General features: G+C 36.0%; 1 protein-coding gene across 1 annotated transcript in view; it reads left to right on the top strand.

Moving 5' to 3' along the window:
* The window catches only part of LOC121917391 (2-oxoisovalerate dehydrogenase subunit beta, mitochondrial-like), a 59083-nt gene that overhangs the window by 31858 nt on the left and 11091 nt on the right, over positions 1–16134 (top strand). Inside the window, exon 9 of the mRNA XM_042443332.1 lies at positions 1260–1346. Within this exon, the coding sequence (XP_042299266.1) occupies positions 1260–1346 (87 nt within the window). The remainder of the gene's footprint in view (positions 1–1259; positions 1347–16134) is intronic.

Below are 16134 nucleotides of genomic sequence, written 5' to 3'. Positions count from 1 at the left end.
TGGGAGAATTGTACATGGATAAAATAATGGGTTGACCAATGCTCAGTTCACATTCTACTCAGGGAGATGTATTTGGGCAGTTGTGGTGGGGGATTTAGTCAAGAAGACAGAAGGGGGAAATAGAAGAAACTATAGTTTAAAGGTCACTTAAGACAACAACATGAAAAGTTTATCTCAGCTATAGTTAGACTGTGAGCAGCAGGCAGTGAGCTTGAGGTGAGAGTAGATCTTGGACCAGAATGAAGGCTGCAGAAGAGGTCTGGCTAGAAGCCTTTTCTATACCCAAGTACAGAAAAGCCTAACTAGGAAAAAACAAACAAAGAAACACTTAACTTAGACTCAGAACAGATGGGCCAAAAGAAGTGGCTTCCCGCCATTTTGAGGGTGTGGTGTTTATACGATGCATGCCCCTCAAAGTGGCCTGAAGCCACTCCGACTCCATGCTCTGGTCCTTTGGACAGGAGCAAAAAGGAGCCAGTCTAATCTGTCTCCTGACGGTGTGGGTTGAATCCTGTTGTGGTGGCCCCCTTTTGGAGTGGGCTGTGTGGTCACTTGTGGTCAAAGTGGCCTGGGGCACTCTTTCCCACCTGTCTGCTCTGGCTCTCATCATAGACAGTCATTGAAAAATCTTACAAGATACTTGGCTATGATTGAGAGAGGATTTAATATGCTTTGATATAGCTGATTTTTAAAAACAAAAGGACATCTGTACTGTATGTAAATGATTTTTTAAAACAAAGTTTATTATAGTATGTGAAGTCGAAGGCTTTCATGGCCAGCATCCATCGTTTTTTGTGGGTTTTTTGGGCTATGTGGCTATGTTCTGGAAGAATTATTATTTATTCCTGAAGTTTCGCCAGCATCTATGGCTGGCATCTTCAGAGAATGTTGGTGAGCATTATCTGCTGGCAAAGCCCTGACCCTGGGTGATTTCTCATTCGCTTTTGCTGAGTCCTCATTTTGCTATTCTTCATAATAGCATTCTCTGTTATTATAGTACTTTATGCTCATGATAGGTTGTTTATTGAATTGTGTATTGTTATATTTATATGATTCTGTTTGAAGTCACCAATAGTTAGAGATCCAGCTCAAATTTGTGGTGAAATACTCTACAGACACAACGTCCAACAAAAGTGATAGTGTTTTAATTACAAATTTGCACTCAAACATACATATTTTGTGTATTCTAGTTGCAGAAAGTAATTATTTATTCTGCTTTATACTACTCATGTAATTTTAAAAATGTATTTGTCTTCCAGTCTGTGGCCAAGACAGGGCGGTTGCTGATCAGTCATGAAGCCCCCATTACAGGAGGTTTTGCATCTGAAATTAGCTCCACAGTTCAGGTAATGTATAGTTTATGGTAATATAGGCCAAGATCCTGTGATGTATTTCACCATCTAGTATCATGGAGTCTAGCAGAAGTACACCACTGGATTCTGGCCATAGTATGCTTGACTGTTTTCTACAATAATATTAATTGTCTTAAGATTTGTGTTTTCAAAGGTTGAATTGCAGTTTTCTGGATGCATCTTACTGTCTAAATAAACTTTTGGCTGGGGATTTGGGATGGTTAAAAAAGTTTTGTAATTGTCTTTAACACTTGGATAGTTAGTGCCCAGCATACTGTTAGTGGCATGTGTACATGTAAATAATATTTACACTTGTGTATATCATTTTTGAATGGTGCAGAGAGACCTATTCTCTTAGTCTTACACTCCATCTGGAAACTTCTCCTGTTGTCAGCTGTCAAGCCCCAGGAGGATCTGCTGCTCTCCAGTGATGGAAGATGGAAGAAGGAGAGGCGATTAAGTCCATGAAAACATGGGAGAAGGAAAAGGAGGGTGCACTGTATCTGTATGTGCATCCTAATTTTTCCCCTCCCATTGAGCTTAGTTGAATTGCTACTTCATGGTCTGATTCACTGCCCCCTCCATCCCTTCCCCACTGGTAAGGGGTGAGCTGTGAGCAGCACCAACCCCTCCCAGGGCTTGATAGCTGTGGTGAGAGGCAGGTGGAAGGAGATGGGACTGTGTAAGGGGAACTATGTTCTGATATAGGATCTTGGCCAGTGTGTATTTAGCTTACTATCAGGGTAATAAATAGGTACTTCTTAAGAAATTTACTCAGCTTTACCCAGATCAATGTTGATGCTTTCACTTACAGTCTGAGTGAAACAAAACTTTTAATAATAGCACTTGTAGTTAAAATTGGTTTCACACTAAGAGTTATGCAAAATGGGCCAAAAACAGGAATTTTCTGAAAAGGCCAATTGATCCTGAGCTTGCACATAATTTTTGGTTAATATCTACATAATAAAAAGTTCATTCGTATGGTGTATGGTTACAGTGGAAATTTTCTGGTAGATGATTAAAATGTTTCAGCTGATTAAAATGTTTCACAATTATCTGCCTCCTCACAGGGGTAGTTTATTGATAGCCAGTTTACACATTACCACGTTGTTTCTGTATATCTGTGTAATGAGCCATATAAAGTTTTAAAGAAAGATGCATTTAAGAACACATGGGGTAAGTATGCTGGGTGAACTAGAGGTAACTGAAGTCGAAAACACATTGCTGAAATAACCCATTTTGAGACCACATTAACTTCCCTGGCTCAATGCTAGGGAATTCTGGGAACTGTAGTTTTGTGAGACATTTAGCCTACAATTCCCTGTATTCCCTAGCACTGAGCCAAGGCAGTTAAAGCAGTCTCAAACTGCATTATTTCTGCAGTGTGTCTTGAACCTTAGTTTCCTGGTGTACCCCTCTTTTCCAAATGTGTGATTTTCACAATAATGCATGAAATAATTTGGGACCTTGGTTTCCACCAGACCTTTTGTGCACTACCCTATTCAACTACACTAAACATTGGAGATTCTTGGAAAACAGAAAGGCCTTTCACTTTTCTAAATGTCTCTGAAGCTTTGTCCAAGACCAGGGAGTGCCATTTTTTGAGCCTTGACTTTCTGAACTTCTGCTGATTTTTTGTCGTTGCTTTAAAATGTGTGTTTGCTTTTGGCAAACTGATGGATGTATTTCTCTGCAAATAATTTCACATTACATCAGCATGTAAAGTTTTACACTTTAGTTTTAGTTTTTAAGTGAGAGTTTAAAACTGACGTCAGAAAGAAAACCGATCTGCAGTGGTCTGACTAGCTTACTGGCTTCTCAGTTTTGGCCAAGTCTGGTATTTGCATATTGAACCCTTTCTGAATATTGTATTGTTATTGTATTGTATTGCATTCTGTTAGCGACATATGGATTGGAGGTGAATGGTGCAACAGATGTACTTTGCTGACAGTGATGGAAGAGCATATAGCAATGATGTGCACTGTAGTTGTGCACTGTGCATTTGGGTTGCACATTGCAGTTGTGAATTATGCTTTGAACTCTGGAAATTGCACATTTCACAGCAACATCCAGTCATTGACACATGTTGTGCAATGTTGCTATTCTGCATGGGAGTTGTGCAGGGATGGGATAACATATCTCCATGAGCAAATATTTAAACTTCATGAAAAGAAGTTTAACCATCATTTGCTATCTTACTTAAGAAAGAAAGCTACTCTATTAAAAAATACACTGAAATAGAAAATTGAAAAACTCTACTCCCCCCCCCCCAACTTGTTTGACTGAAGAGGCAACAGGACATACCTGTCCAAGGGCACACAACATGAGGAGGTCTGTCTGTTGGCTCATATCCATGCAAAAACATGAATCTTGCGTTTAAGCCGAGTGGCATCTTTGTTACCTCTAACACATGTTTGGGTGATCTGATACTGAAATAGTTACATGAATGCCGTGTAAAACTGTGTTAAGTTCTGCCCAAAGATGTTATCTCCAGTTTTATGCATAAAACACAGTTGTCTGTAATACTGTCAGCGATATCAAATGCCAGCTTGTATTCTTACAAGGCTTTGTCTTAAAGTCAGCATGGTTGTAATTTTTAAAAGCAATCTACGGTATTTCACAAATGATTTTTACAAAGATTTTAAAATATAAGTTGGTGCATTCTGAAATCCAAAAAATACTCTAAAGCTAAAACTTTTTTCATGAGTGGTTGAGATATGACATCTTTTCTTTCTGATGGTTTAATGTACTCAAACTTTATTTCATGTGCAAAATTATTTTTAACAATTGTTTAAAATTACCTTCACACTATGTTTATAAGTTGTTTATGAGACATAAGTGAATTTAATGTTTACGCTTGGGGCCCATCTTCAAGATATATCATTATGTATGTGTAGATATTCCAAAATCTGTAATAATCTGAAATACGGAAAACATCTGGTCTCAAACATTTTAGATAAGGGATATGGCCATCTGTCAGTACTGCTTTGATTATGTATCCCTGCATGGCAGGTTTTTTTTTGTGAAAACTTTATTCTGAAAATTCTTATTTCATGTAGTAGAATTGTTGTTTCACATAACCTAAACCACCTTAATTAGTCTACCCTTCCGGCATATAATTGTTGTTGTTATATTTCTACTCTTTCATACTATATAGCTTTAATGAGCAATCCTTTGCTTCTTCTGAGAGTAGTAGAAGGGCTGCAGAATGTCGTGATTCTGACTGCACGCTTCTTTATATGTATGGTACTAGAAGATGAAGAACAATAACATCCTTATAATAGCCTTTTGTACTGTTGCTCAGTTTCTTGTAGACCTCACAGTACGGATGAAATAACGATATGGAAATGGAAATTTTCCATCTACTCCAACTGGACTCCTCTTATTTGAGTTTTATTACTTCCATGCACAAAAAGTAAAAGCCAGCTCCAGTCCCTGAGATTCTTGGCATTCCCACTTTGCACTTCATCCAGCAAAAATGGATGGGGGGGGGATATTTTCATGGCACAGGCATGTCAAACTCTGAAACCTTATTTTCATAGTGAAGGCAGTGTATGTAAGAAAGTAATAATGAAGCTGAATCTTTTGTGTGCCTAAAACAACATTTTTCCCCATTTTATAAATCACATTTTATATCTGATTGTACATTTGTATTTTATGAAAAGTGACAATGACTTAGCTAAAGCAACAAATTCAAAAAACTTTTTAAAATGGTGATTTGCAAGACAATCCTCTAGGAGTGGAGGAAGTTGCCATTTCCAAAATCATGTGAGCCTGGGTAGGATGCTTTTACCATTCGTCTTCCAACACTTTCTTCCAAGAATCTCTCCCACTGACATCAGTGGGCTGATTTAGTTCATGGCCCCAGCTGTGACCTTATCAAAGGAAGGAATGAACATAAGATCCTCTGGCTTTCTCTACAATGCTCCTGGCCTCACCACTTTCCTGGCCTCACCACTGTGAAAGCATTTCCCACCTCTGCACCTGAAGGAATTTTGCCCAAATAGAAAGAGAATCACAACATTCTTCAGCCCTTCTAACTACTCTCAAAAGAAGCAAAGGATTGCTCATTAAAGCTATATAGTATGAAAGAGTAGAAATATAACAACAATTATGTGCTAAAGACACTTGCCATTGTTATTTCACAGAGCTATTTGGAAGTCCCACTGGGCTTTCTCCCAGGTGTAGGATTCCAACCTTCATCAGACTGAACTTGGAGCCTATCATTCCATTTGCATTGAGGGGGAACAGAAAAATATTGTGTTTAATGGTATGGAATAAAAATTGTGTGCTCATGGATTCTTCTTCCTGAGATTGCACATATAGGATGAAGGAAGAGCAGAATAGTTTTCTTCATTTCTTCTTGATATTGCTTAATTTAATAGATTTGTTCTTGAGAGGGTACAGAAAAAAGAATTCCACCTGTTACAATAGGTTAAGTTTCAGTTCTGAGGTGCTGTGTATGAATATAGGCAACTTGCCATAAGTTCTACATTTATTGAAGTAAGCTCCAGGAATCTCTAGCTAGAACTAATTGTGTGATTTGTGAAAATATGCTGAGCTTACCTTTTCTTATTGGTTTGGGAATTTTCCTCTGTCATAGCCTTCATATGGTTTTGGTCTGGAGAGTGTGGCTTTTATTTAATAAGACTCACCAAGCTACAGCAGAAACAGAATTAACATGCCATAAAAAGTAGTGAGCTCTCATATAAGTGCATGCAGGAAAGATTGTTTGTTGAAACTAAGTATATCAAAGGTTAGAGCAGGGTGGGCAAAGGGTGGCCTGTGGGCCATAAGTAGCCCCCCAGGACCTTTTTTTATATCCTCAGGGTTCATAATTGTTTTTGCACGTACACCTCCCCGAATGTCCCAAAATTACTTCTGTGAGATGCAGAGGCATTTCTACCACATTTATAAACCCCCAAGAGGTTAAAAACAATAACAACAATTTTGTAATTTTTTTTGAAGAAAGTATTTGATTTTGGAGGTGTGGAGAGCATTTTCACTGCATTTGAGGGCCCATGGAACAATTTAAGCCCTGGAAAAAGACCACTTTTCTCCCAGTAATGAGACTCACAGTAGCTAACAACATATTTAAAAATACTACACTATACAAAGTTTAGGGCAAGTAAAACTCTCTCTCTCTCTCTCTCTCTCTCTGTGTGTGTGTGTGTAGGTGGAAGAGACTGCACCCACTCCAAGGATTACTGAGAGATCAATGTGTCTGTCCCCCTAATCCTACAAAGTTACCCACCCCTGAGTTAGAGGGAGTTTGCTGGACCTAAATATTATGTCTGGCTTTCTGGAAGAGAAAGTCTTGTTAACAATGATTGATTCTGGTTTTCCAGCTTGTGAAAAAGGTTGATAAGACAATTTCACTCTTGAAATGTTTGGAAAAGATAGTTTATTGGTGGTATCCACCTGTCGCAGAACGCACTAACATTTTATGTTATTGTGAGATGCCATAATTCTGAGCAACAGTTATTCTTAGCTTCTGTAGGCACAGAACCAGTTGAATTATGCCCTCCCATGGTCGTGTCCTGCTGGCCCCTATGAATGGCTGTTTCGGCATCAATTGCAAGGTAGTTTCGTTGGGGGACTGCTTATATGGGGTTGCTGGAGGTTGGCAGAGCTTCTGACAAAAACGTTTATATAACTTTCTAGAAGGTTCCGAACGGTGCTCTGTGCAGGTGCAGGATAATACATTTGTGTGTGTTCACAGATGACCACTCAAGGAACTACAGTAACAGGTATGCAGCCTGCCCATCTGTAGACTCAGAATCACTTGTACTTTCCTATAATTTACATCTTGAATGTGATTGACATTTCAAACATTCAAAATTGGTAAATTGATCCTTCTCCACATCTCAGCTTTCAAGTGGAAACTCTTTCTCTTCTCATCTTAGTTGTTCAGTCTCAAGCAAGAAGAGCCCGAATAGTTCCCCACGCTGAACAAGCCCAGCCTACCCTTAAAGCAGGCAATTCCTTGGGCCTGGCAAATGCTTGTTACCTCTCCCTGCACCTTTCTTTCTATTCCACCCTTGTTATCTCCTGTCAAAGCCCTGCTTCTCTTCTCACATCACTATACAGTAGTGGTTCCCAAACTTCAATATCTAGAAAGCTGATGGATTTTCTCTTTGTAGCTTGAGTTTTATTTCACCTCTTATCACTTGTGTGACCTGAGAAATAATGTTAACAGTTTGGCTCGGCACTGCTTTCATTGATGGCAATGTTAGTCATGAAAGTTCACTTTGGAAGCATAAAGAAGATACTATATAGCTTAAATTACAAGTTTCTTCTATCCTGTTAACTTCAGGGTCTACTGGAGCCAATAAACTAATTGTTTGTCGTTATCTGGTACAGTATAGAGACCCAGAATACAATGATAGCAGAACAGAGGAAATGTTCTCAGTTAAATTTAGGTGATCTCTTATTAGTTCCAGATAACTTGTAAAGTATTTTGCTCAATTCAGGAATACCTTTGTGTGGTCTAGATTTGATATATTTCCTTTTCATTGCTGGAGGGCAGGTTTCTGCATATACTATATCAAGAGAGACTTTGCCTGTGGTTTGGGTGAAGTTTAACCCCTTTTCAAGTGTTCATGACATACTCTTTTTATAGGATGCTTGGAGTCAAACTCTTCTACTGAAAGAAAACCATACAGAATCTGTCTTTCCTTGTGAAAATAGTATTACTTTGATAGCTGAATGTGTAACATGTTTCTGCATTTAGGATGATTTGCTATGCTGATATAGCAGTTTAGTCCAATATTTATTGTGTTTATAGTGTTTTATACTGTTCAGTCTGATTGGTTTTTATTGTGACTGTGCGTATTACGTAGTGAATCCATGGTTCAGTTCCAAGACTCCCCTGGATACCAAAATCCATGGATGATCAAGTCTCAGTAAATATAGTGGCATAGTAAAAGGGTGTCTCTTACCTAAAATGGCAAAATTAAGGTTTGCTTTTTGGAATTTATGCACACACACACAGTCCCCCCCCCTCACATTCACAGGTTTGACATTAGTGATTTATTTTGGTTATTTGCATATGTTAAACCTTGAACACCTCCCACCCTGGAAAGACTTGGAAGAAATGTCTGAAGCCTTTCCAGGGTGGGAAGGGGCCAGAGGAAAGGAGCACCCCATTCCCTGAGCCCCTCCCCTCCTGGAAATGGCTGCTTTGTGGGGGAGGAGTTATTTATGGATTTTCCACATTCGTGGGGTTCTTGTTCCCCTAACCACCACGAATGTGGAGGACTGACTGTATTAATATTTTCAAGCTATGGATGGTTGAATTCTCAGATTAAAAAATTGGTGAATATGAAGGGACAGCTGTATATGGTGTTTAAAGGTCTGTGACCAAAATTAATGTATATAGTCATTCATTTATATTTACTGCAAATATGCTTCTCTTCAGTATTTTTTTTTAATTTGCTGTAGATGTCTTATTTGCCTAGGGGAAAGTAGTTGTGTTATACCTGTGTATTTATGTTTGTCAATTAGATTATAGTAATGTTTTGTTATTTCAAGAGGACCAAAAATATGTCCACCCCTGCTGTACTGCAATACATTTTGGTTTTCCTTTTTAATCACTTTCCTTCTAGTGGGTTTAGCACATGCCTATGCCATACCATTACACAATTCACTCTCTCTAAAATGTGTTTTGGGTTATACTTTCTCTAAAGCATATATTTGCAGCTGCAAAAATACAATTTTAATTCAAACCAATCTGGTAGAAACTGTACTTGTAAACATAAATTTAACCTGTATAAATGGGAAGACATTGATTCAAAATGCTGCTTCTTATTATACAACTTAACAGTTAACAGTAAAGGTTTCCTTTTTATCTCAAAGAATATATCAATGTTGATAGCATCAGCATTTTGAACAAGTATACATATTTAACCACACAATGACGTATGCTTCTTCAGTATGTATGTTCAGTAGTATTTATTTTAATTTATTGTCCTTTTTTATATTTAATAGAGATCATATGCTACACTGTTACATCTTTAATTTGTAGTTTAATTTCACTGTTGTAAAACAAACAAAATTATGTCAGTCGAATTGGCTTCAGACTGTCTATTATGAGTCACTTCTACTTGACATAAGATTGACTGATGGCACTGAGCTGTAAATAGGTTATTTGAAAAAGTTCTAACATATGCCTTTGCTCAAAAATAAAAAGGCTCATAAGTATCTTATATTTTGTTTGGCGTTGTTATTTAAATAGAAACAGAATAGCTTTGAATAACAAATTGAAGGAGTTACTGTTACATTTGCCAGTCTGGAAAGGCAATATCCGATAATATAGTCTTATGCCATAAGGAAAATGATCGTTTCCTACCAAAATTCAGGATTCATAGGGGATTCCAGTTGATTCTTGGAAAATCCATTTTTAATCATTAGAGATTATTATAGCTACATGTATACACTCCCCATTTTTAGCAAGATTGTTGACAACAAGTGCTACCAATATGTCTGCAAATGCTGTGTATTTCTCACAATCTCAGAGTTCCTTTGGAATACCAATAGCTTAAAAAATACACTACATTTAGATACGTGCACTGCTCAGGCATGAAATATATATTGAAAAATATGCTTCAGTCTTTCTTGAGAGGAAAACCACTACATTTATCTTACCAAAATAAAATTAGATGGAGGATTAGTAAGGCTTGACTCACAGGAAAGTCTCTGTTCCAGAGTAGATGCCAAATGTCAGTGGTGCAAATACATGTACAATATGAAAGTAGTTTTTTTTTTTATTAATAGCACTCACAGATTTCACAACTGTAATGGCATATCAGAATGTGGAAAAATTGGCTGATATAATTTCCATAATTTGTAGTTCACGGGAAAGATACATTTCACTCATTGACAAGAAGTAATTAACTCCTCATAGCCAAAATGTGAATAATAACCTTTCTCTTCCAGGAATCACTTAGATATTAGCATGTTTAAGATCTGTTACTAGTTAGTGACATATGAACACAGAGAGTTGAGTTTGGCTTATACTTTAGTTAACTCTGAAGATATTAACAGGAATGATTGTGTATCACTTTCAAGTATTTTTTAAAATACGAATGCAACTATTGCAGCAATATTAGCATTACGAGACAATAGAATATATTTAAATTGGATTGCTTTTCATAGTTCTCTTCCCTGCTTACAGAATTGTTAGACTTTCTCACCATTATTGGCTTGTTTAGAAATAGAATCTGCAGGATCATTCAGTTTTGATAATTCTACGACAACAGAGGTTAGGGCATATATGTGTGTGTGTGTGTGTGTGTGTGTGTGTATAGACAAGATTTCTGCTTTTGTGTTAATGAAATGGCAAATACATATAGGCCAGAATTCAGCTAGGGACAGCTGCACACGTAAGTGTCCTTCAGACGTGTGGATGTCTTTTTTTCAGGTACTGCAGAAAATGGTATTCTGGTCCCCACACAGTGTTGAAAGCCCCCTTCTAACCTATGTTTAAAGCCTTAAAACTGCTTCAGACTGGCTTTCCATGCTGTAATCTGAACTGGAAGGATTGGAGAAGCAATCCCTCCCTCGCTTCCCCTCCACCAGGAGCTGTGATGATTACAGAAACACTGAGGCCTCTAAAGCACCCCCATAGATCTTAGTGTTGATGTCTCTGTTGTGAGTCCAGGTATTTGGGGGAGGGGGGAGGTATTGCCAGACATCCTTTGAACGCCTAAGTGATGCAGCTTCAGAACTTTAAAGTAGATGTGAGATGGTATATAGGTTAGCATAGCATAAGATCTGCATGCATATTGTTACGCTATGCTGAAGGGATGTTTAATTGAGGCCGTAGTTTTATATGCAACAATCCTTTTAAAAACTATAGTGCTTTTCCCCAATATACAGTAGTTTGGTCAACAGTCACAGTGATAATTGGACATAGCTTTCACTAAGTCACATCTACTAATGGTATACTAATGCTAATACTTGGTACCTCAGATATTGATTTGTTCACTTGTTTGTGCAATTTTATGAGTACTTTTATAGACACTGAAACAAGGTACAGGGGCATTGTCTGAGCAGGCTTGGTAATTTAATTGGTCATAACAATTAACGTCTGCCTAGCTGGTACACTCTTTGAACTCCCAGCAACATGAGACAGGGTGCTATTCATCATGGGAAGAGGGAAGCACTTCAGAGTTTCATTTGCAGGTGCTAATAATCCTATGTTCAATAAGAAGGTGGTGAAGGCATCCACAATTTCAGAGGAAAAAAGGCTGTTAATCTTGACTTGGATGCTTCAGCATATAGATTAGAAATAATGCAATGTCATTTTTCAAGTCAAGTGAGCAATGCATTGTAGGTGTTTGAGCCGTAGAATTATTTTAAAGATGTTATGGTTGTGAAGACAGTTCTTTCATCAGACCAAAAAGAAATAAATGTACAGTTTTTCCAAAGCATATAGATGATACAAACTGAGCATATTTGCCACAATACAAATTTAATTTGTTTCTTTAAAAATTCAAGCATACGTTTTTGGCATTGGATTTAAAAGGTGAATATAAATCTGGCAAACCTGTTCACTAAATTTTGTTGAGTCCTTAGCCTACTGGTATATGCAGTCATGGGATGCAGCAGATTTTTTAAAGGCAAAAAGATATTTGAGATTATTAATGAGTAGAAAATAAAACCTTGAAAATTTACCTTCCAATTTGGCTTTAATTGCAAAAAGTCAGTTTAAATAAGAAATACATTTCTCTAGTACTTATTAAGTGAAATTGCCCATTTTGCTAGAAGGAGGGAGAGAATCAAAAGATCTTTTGACAATGACCATCTTGTAAAATTTTGCTAAGTAGATGATATGCTCAAAGCTGTTAGCCTGATGACTGAGCGAGTATGTTAGGGTACGTAGCTGCAATTGTTATCATTTCATTGGTAGGAACCCAAGTTTATAATGAACCTCTGCTTCCGTTATCTGTTCCTACTCATATCTTCTGTAATTCTACCTATAGAATTAATTTTGTCTCCTTAAAAATATTGCATTCAGTTATATTAATATGATTTCAAAATACATTAAATAGTTGCAATGAAACCAAATGATCCAGCACTTTAGCTTTGCTAGGCACTGAGAAATTAGTGTAGAGGTCGAAACAAAAAAGTATTATTAATTTTGTTTGGGCACATACATGCTCTTTGGAGATTGTACATTTAAATATCAGTGTCTTGATATGTAAAACTTTTAAGACAAGAAAAATATTCAGTGTTAGGAGAAAAGACAGCAGTATCTAAGTTAAGGTATCCATGCTATGAAGAAAATGTTGATTAGACAAAGTCCACATTACAGAAAGAGAATGGTTAGACCACCTTTGTGAAAACTATTTAAGACATATGCAACAAATACAACTTCCCCCCCTAAGTGGTGGTTTTACCTCACAATGTTTATTTAGTCTTTAAAGATGAATGTGATAGTTTTTGTTAAACTACATACAGAGTATATGTGGAATTGTGCTTAATATTTTTTCTTTCATATATTACACTTATTTCTCCCTCCCAATCATGTAAATCATTTTTTACTTAATTTATTTAAGACATATGTGCATGGATTTGTAAGTGGCTACATCCTAAATATGAAGATTTTGTTCTTCATTGCTGAAGTAATGCTTTTGTCTCACAATTTTTATTTGGCCTTCAATGGTTAATGTTATAATTTGGTAAAGTTTGCATACAAATTCTCTTTTTAAAGATTATTGATTTTATCAGTTTTTCCCCTCTATTGCAGCATTTTGAAGCATATGCTCTGTTATCCCCCACCCCTGTATAGAATAGAAACTTCTTTTGCAGATGGTTTCTGTCTAATAATATACATCAAACTATATGCTACTCTTTGGCTAATCTATATTCTTGTTCTTGTATATAATGTTAAAGTCTGATTTTATTTTGTAGTGAATATTTGTGGAGGAAGAATTTTTCATGATGGCATGGGTGTTTAGTCATTTTCTAAATATGTTCACATTCATTTTGGAGATGTGAAATCCACTTTATTTTAATGGTATTTTATAACAATAAAGCTAAGACTGATACATGTAATTTAGGTAACGTTAAACCATAGTGAAGAATGTTATATGTGGCTACAATTTATTTGAAAACTGATCGGTAGTAATATAAAGCAAGTTAGGTAAACAAACTTTTATTATCCTATGTGTGCTAATATGCAGGCATGTTGTAAAGAAATGTGTCAGCTGCACAACTGTTATTTTTATATTTTGTTTCATACTAAGATCTTTTGGCAGCTGTGATTTTTCCAGGACTTATACATGACAGTTTTTTGGCTCTGGTTTGGTTAGTTCCTAAGTAGCTCCTTTTGATCTATGTCATGCTACATTAATATGCTGTTGCTTATTGATTTGCTGCTTTGTCATAAATTTGGGATTGTAAGAATTATTATACAATAGTGCTCTGATTATTTTGTAGCTGTGAATAAGATAACGATCCTGCATTTACAGGGAAAATAGCTACACTTTTTATTGTTTTTCATTTAGCCGTCCATTTTTAGCTAGTTTAATTTTCCTTGTTACTACCTGAAATATAGTCAGCTATGTCCTTTGGGTAAAAAGAACAGAACTTAATTAATGATTATATTGCTGCCTATCTTGATGTCTGGTTGAAAAGTTTTCTTGCCTCTGTGTTGCCTCTTAGGAGATGGCTGCACTAACTGATGCACTTGATTGTGGCCTTCAGGATTTCAGCTTTGAAAGCAAGTTTCCAAAATAACTCTTTCCAAAGCATTGTATCGAGGCATTGCAGAAAGCATTTTACTTGAAAACTAGGGTATGTTGAGATGGAATTCAGGCATTTGGTTCAACATATTTAGTCTGATTGATTTTCATTGTGATGGAATGTGTATAATACAGAGAACAGATTCCAACATAGAATTGTATTTATTATTATTATTATTATTATTATTATTAATCTTTATTTATAAAGCGCTGTAAGTATCTTTTAAATTATGAAAAAAAGAAAAAGGAAACCTTTAGATTTCAGTATGCTGAACAAAATTGAATCCCAGTACTAATTGTTCATGCATAGGTTTTCCTTATTTCTTTGCTTAATAATTAAATCATATTCCTTTCTTTTTCTTCTAGCACATTTTTCTGAAATCTGTCTAATAGTTACAGATATATGACAAATGAGATGCTATGTATCTTTAATTAATTGTTTTCACATGAGCATACTTAATATGTATTAACCACATAATTTTTAGTATTTAAAAATTATTAGGCTTTATTTACAGCATGTTAGAAATATTTAAATTAAATGTAATGCCAGATAAACATGATTGGACAAGTATTTAGATATATTTAATGGGAATACAATGTAATCACTATTTAGACATTTTTAAATAGACTACAATTTAACTTAAATACTACTAGTATAAATACTGTAACTCCCAGTAAGCAAATCACATGCACTCAGCCTCTGGGGAAAGCAATGGCAAACATCTTCTGAATAAATCTTGCCAAGAAAACCCCATGATAGGTTCGCTTTAGGGTCTCCATACATTGGAAATGACTTGAAGGCACACAACAACAAAGCTAGTTACTCTATCACTTTTTTTTTGCAGTTCGTTACCATATTTTAGGTAGTTAGCAAACAGAACTTTTTTAAAAATATGTTTTTTCCTGTTTCTAAAACTTAGCACGTGATTATCAAGTTTAGCAAGAACATAATTTTACATTTTAAAATGTGTTTGCATGGAAACTATTTTACCAATACCACTGAAAATTCAGTAAATTGATCTATGAAACCTTTTTTAGGGAAAGAAAAAAATGACCATAACATTGATAATGAATGATATAATGATATTCCTTGTTCAGTTATAATGAGTAAATGAAGATGATGTAGTTGATATGAGAGCTATTTAAAACTTACTGTAAAAATTCAGATATAACTGAACATTATTTTCATTGTTTCATTTTACTTTAAATGATGTTAATGTTTAAGTAGAAACTTTTATGATTCATTGCAGCAGCACAGCTGAACTGTAACATCCATGTAGTCCAAAAGGTATACAAGAAACAGCTTGCATATATGAGAGTCCAAGGACAACTCAGATGGTGATCTTGAAAAAAGAAAATAATTTGAGAGCGCCGTGCTTTTATTGGAAAGCTGAAATGTATGAATCCTAAAGTATTTAAAGATTGGCTGCTCATCCAAATGCAGTCAAACTTTTACTGTTCAGCATTGTCACACAAAGGAACTATCTACAAGACCAAGTTTCTGCAATTAATTCCTGGAAGGTCCCTTGGGTGGCTAGCACTGAATGGTGTATTATTAAAAAGAGGCTAGTATCACATTTCGTTTAAGAAATGTGAATGTTACAATGCCATGCATTTGGTCATATAAAAAGCTGGGTTTTCCTACAAGTGCCTTTCAGTTTAAAATGCATGTGAAAATATATAAAATCTTTGTGCTGCTCTCTGTGAGGTTTGAAATTGACAAACCTGTCATAGCATCTGTGTAAACCGTCAAAAGATATCAATATAGAGCTGTTCTAGTCTCTAAAACATGAGAGATCACTTATGGTTGATTACTCTTTCAACAGTTAATTGGATGAAAATTGGGGGAATAAACAGACCTTTAGGTGAATTAGAAATACAGTTTATGAAAACATCTTCTGTTGTACAGTGAACCCTTGGTATCGGGTTTGGTTCCAGGACCTCCCCCCAACTCCTTAGACACCTAAATCTATTTATGCTCAGGATACACAATGGGGGTGTAAATTAGTGTCCCTTATATAAAATGGCAAAAT

The sequence above is a fragment of the Sceloporus undulatus genome, unplaced genomic scaffold (assembly GCF_019175285.1).
Source record: "Sceloporus undulatus isolate JIND9_A2432 ecotype Alabama unplaced genomic scaffold, SceUnd_v1.1 scaffold_16, whole genome shotgun sequence".
Lineage (NCBI taxonomy): Eukaryota > Metazoa > Chordata > Lepidosauria > Squamata > Phrynosomatidae > Sceloporus > Sceloporus undulatus.
Note: the sequence above shows the minus strand (reverse complement) of the source record. Positions and strands in the feature narration are given on the sequence as shown.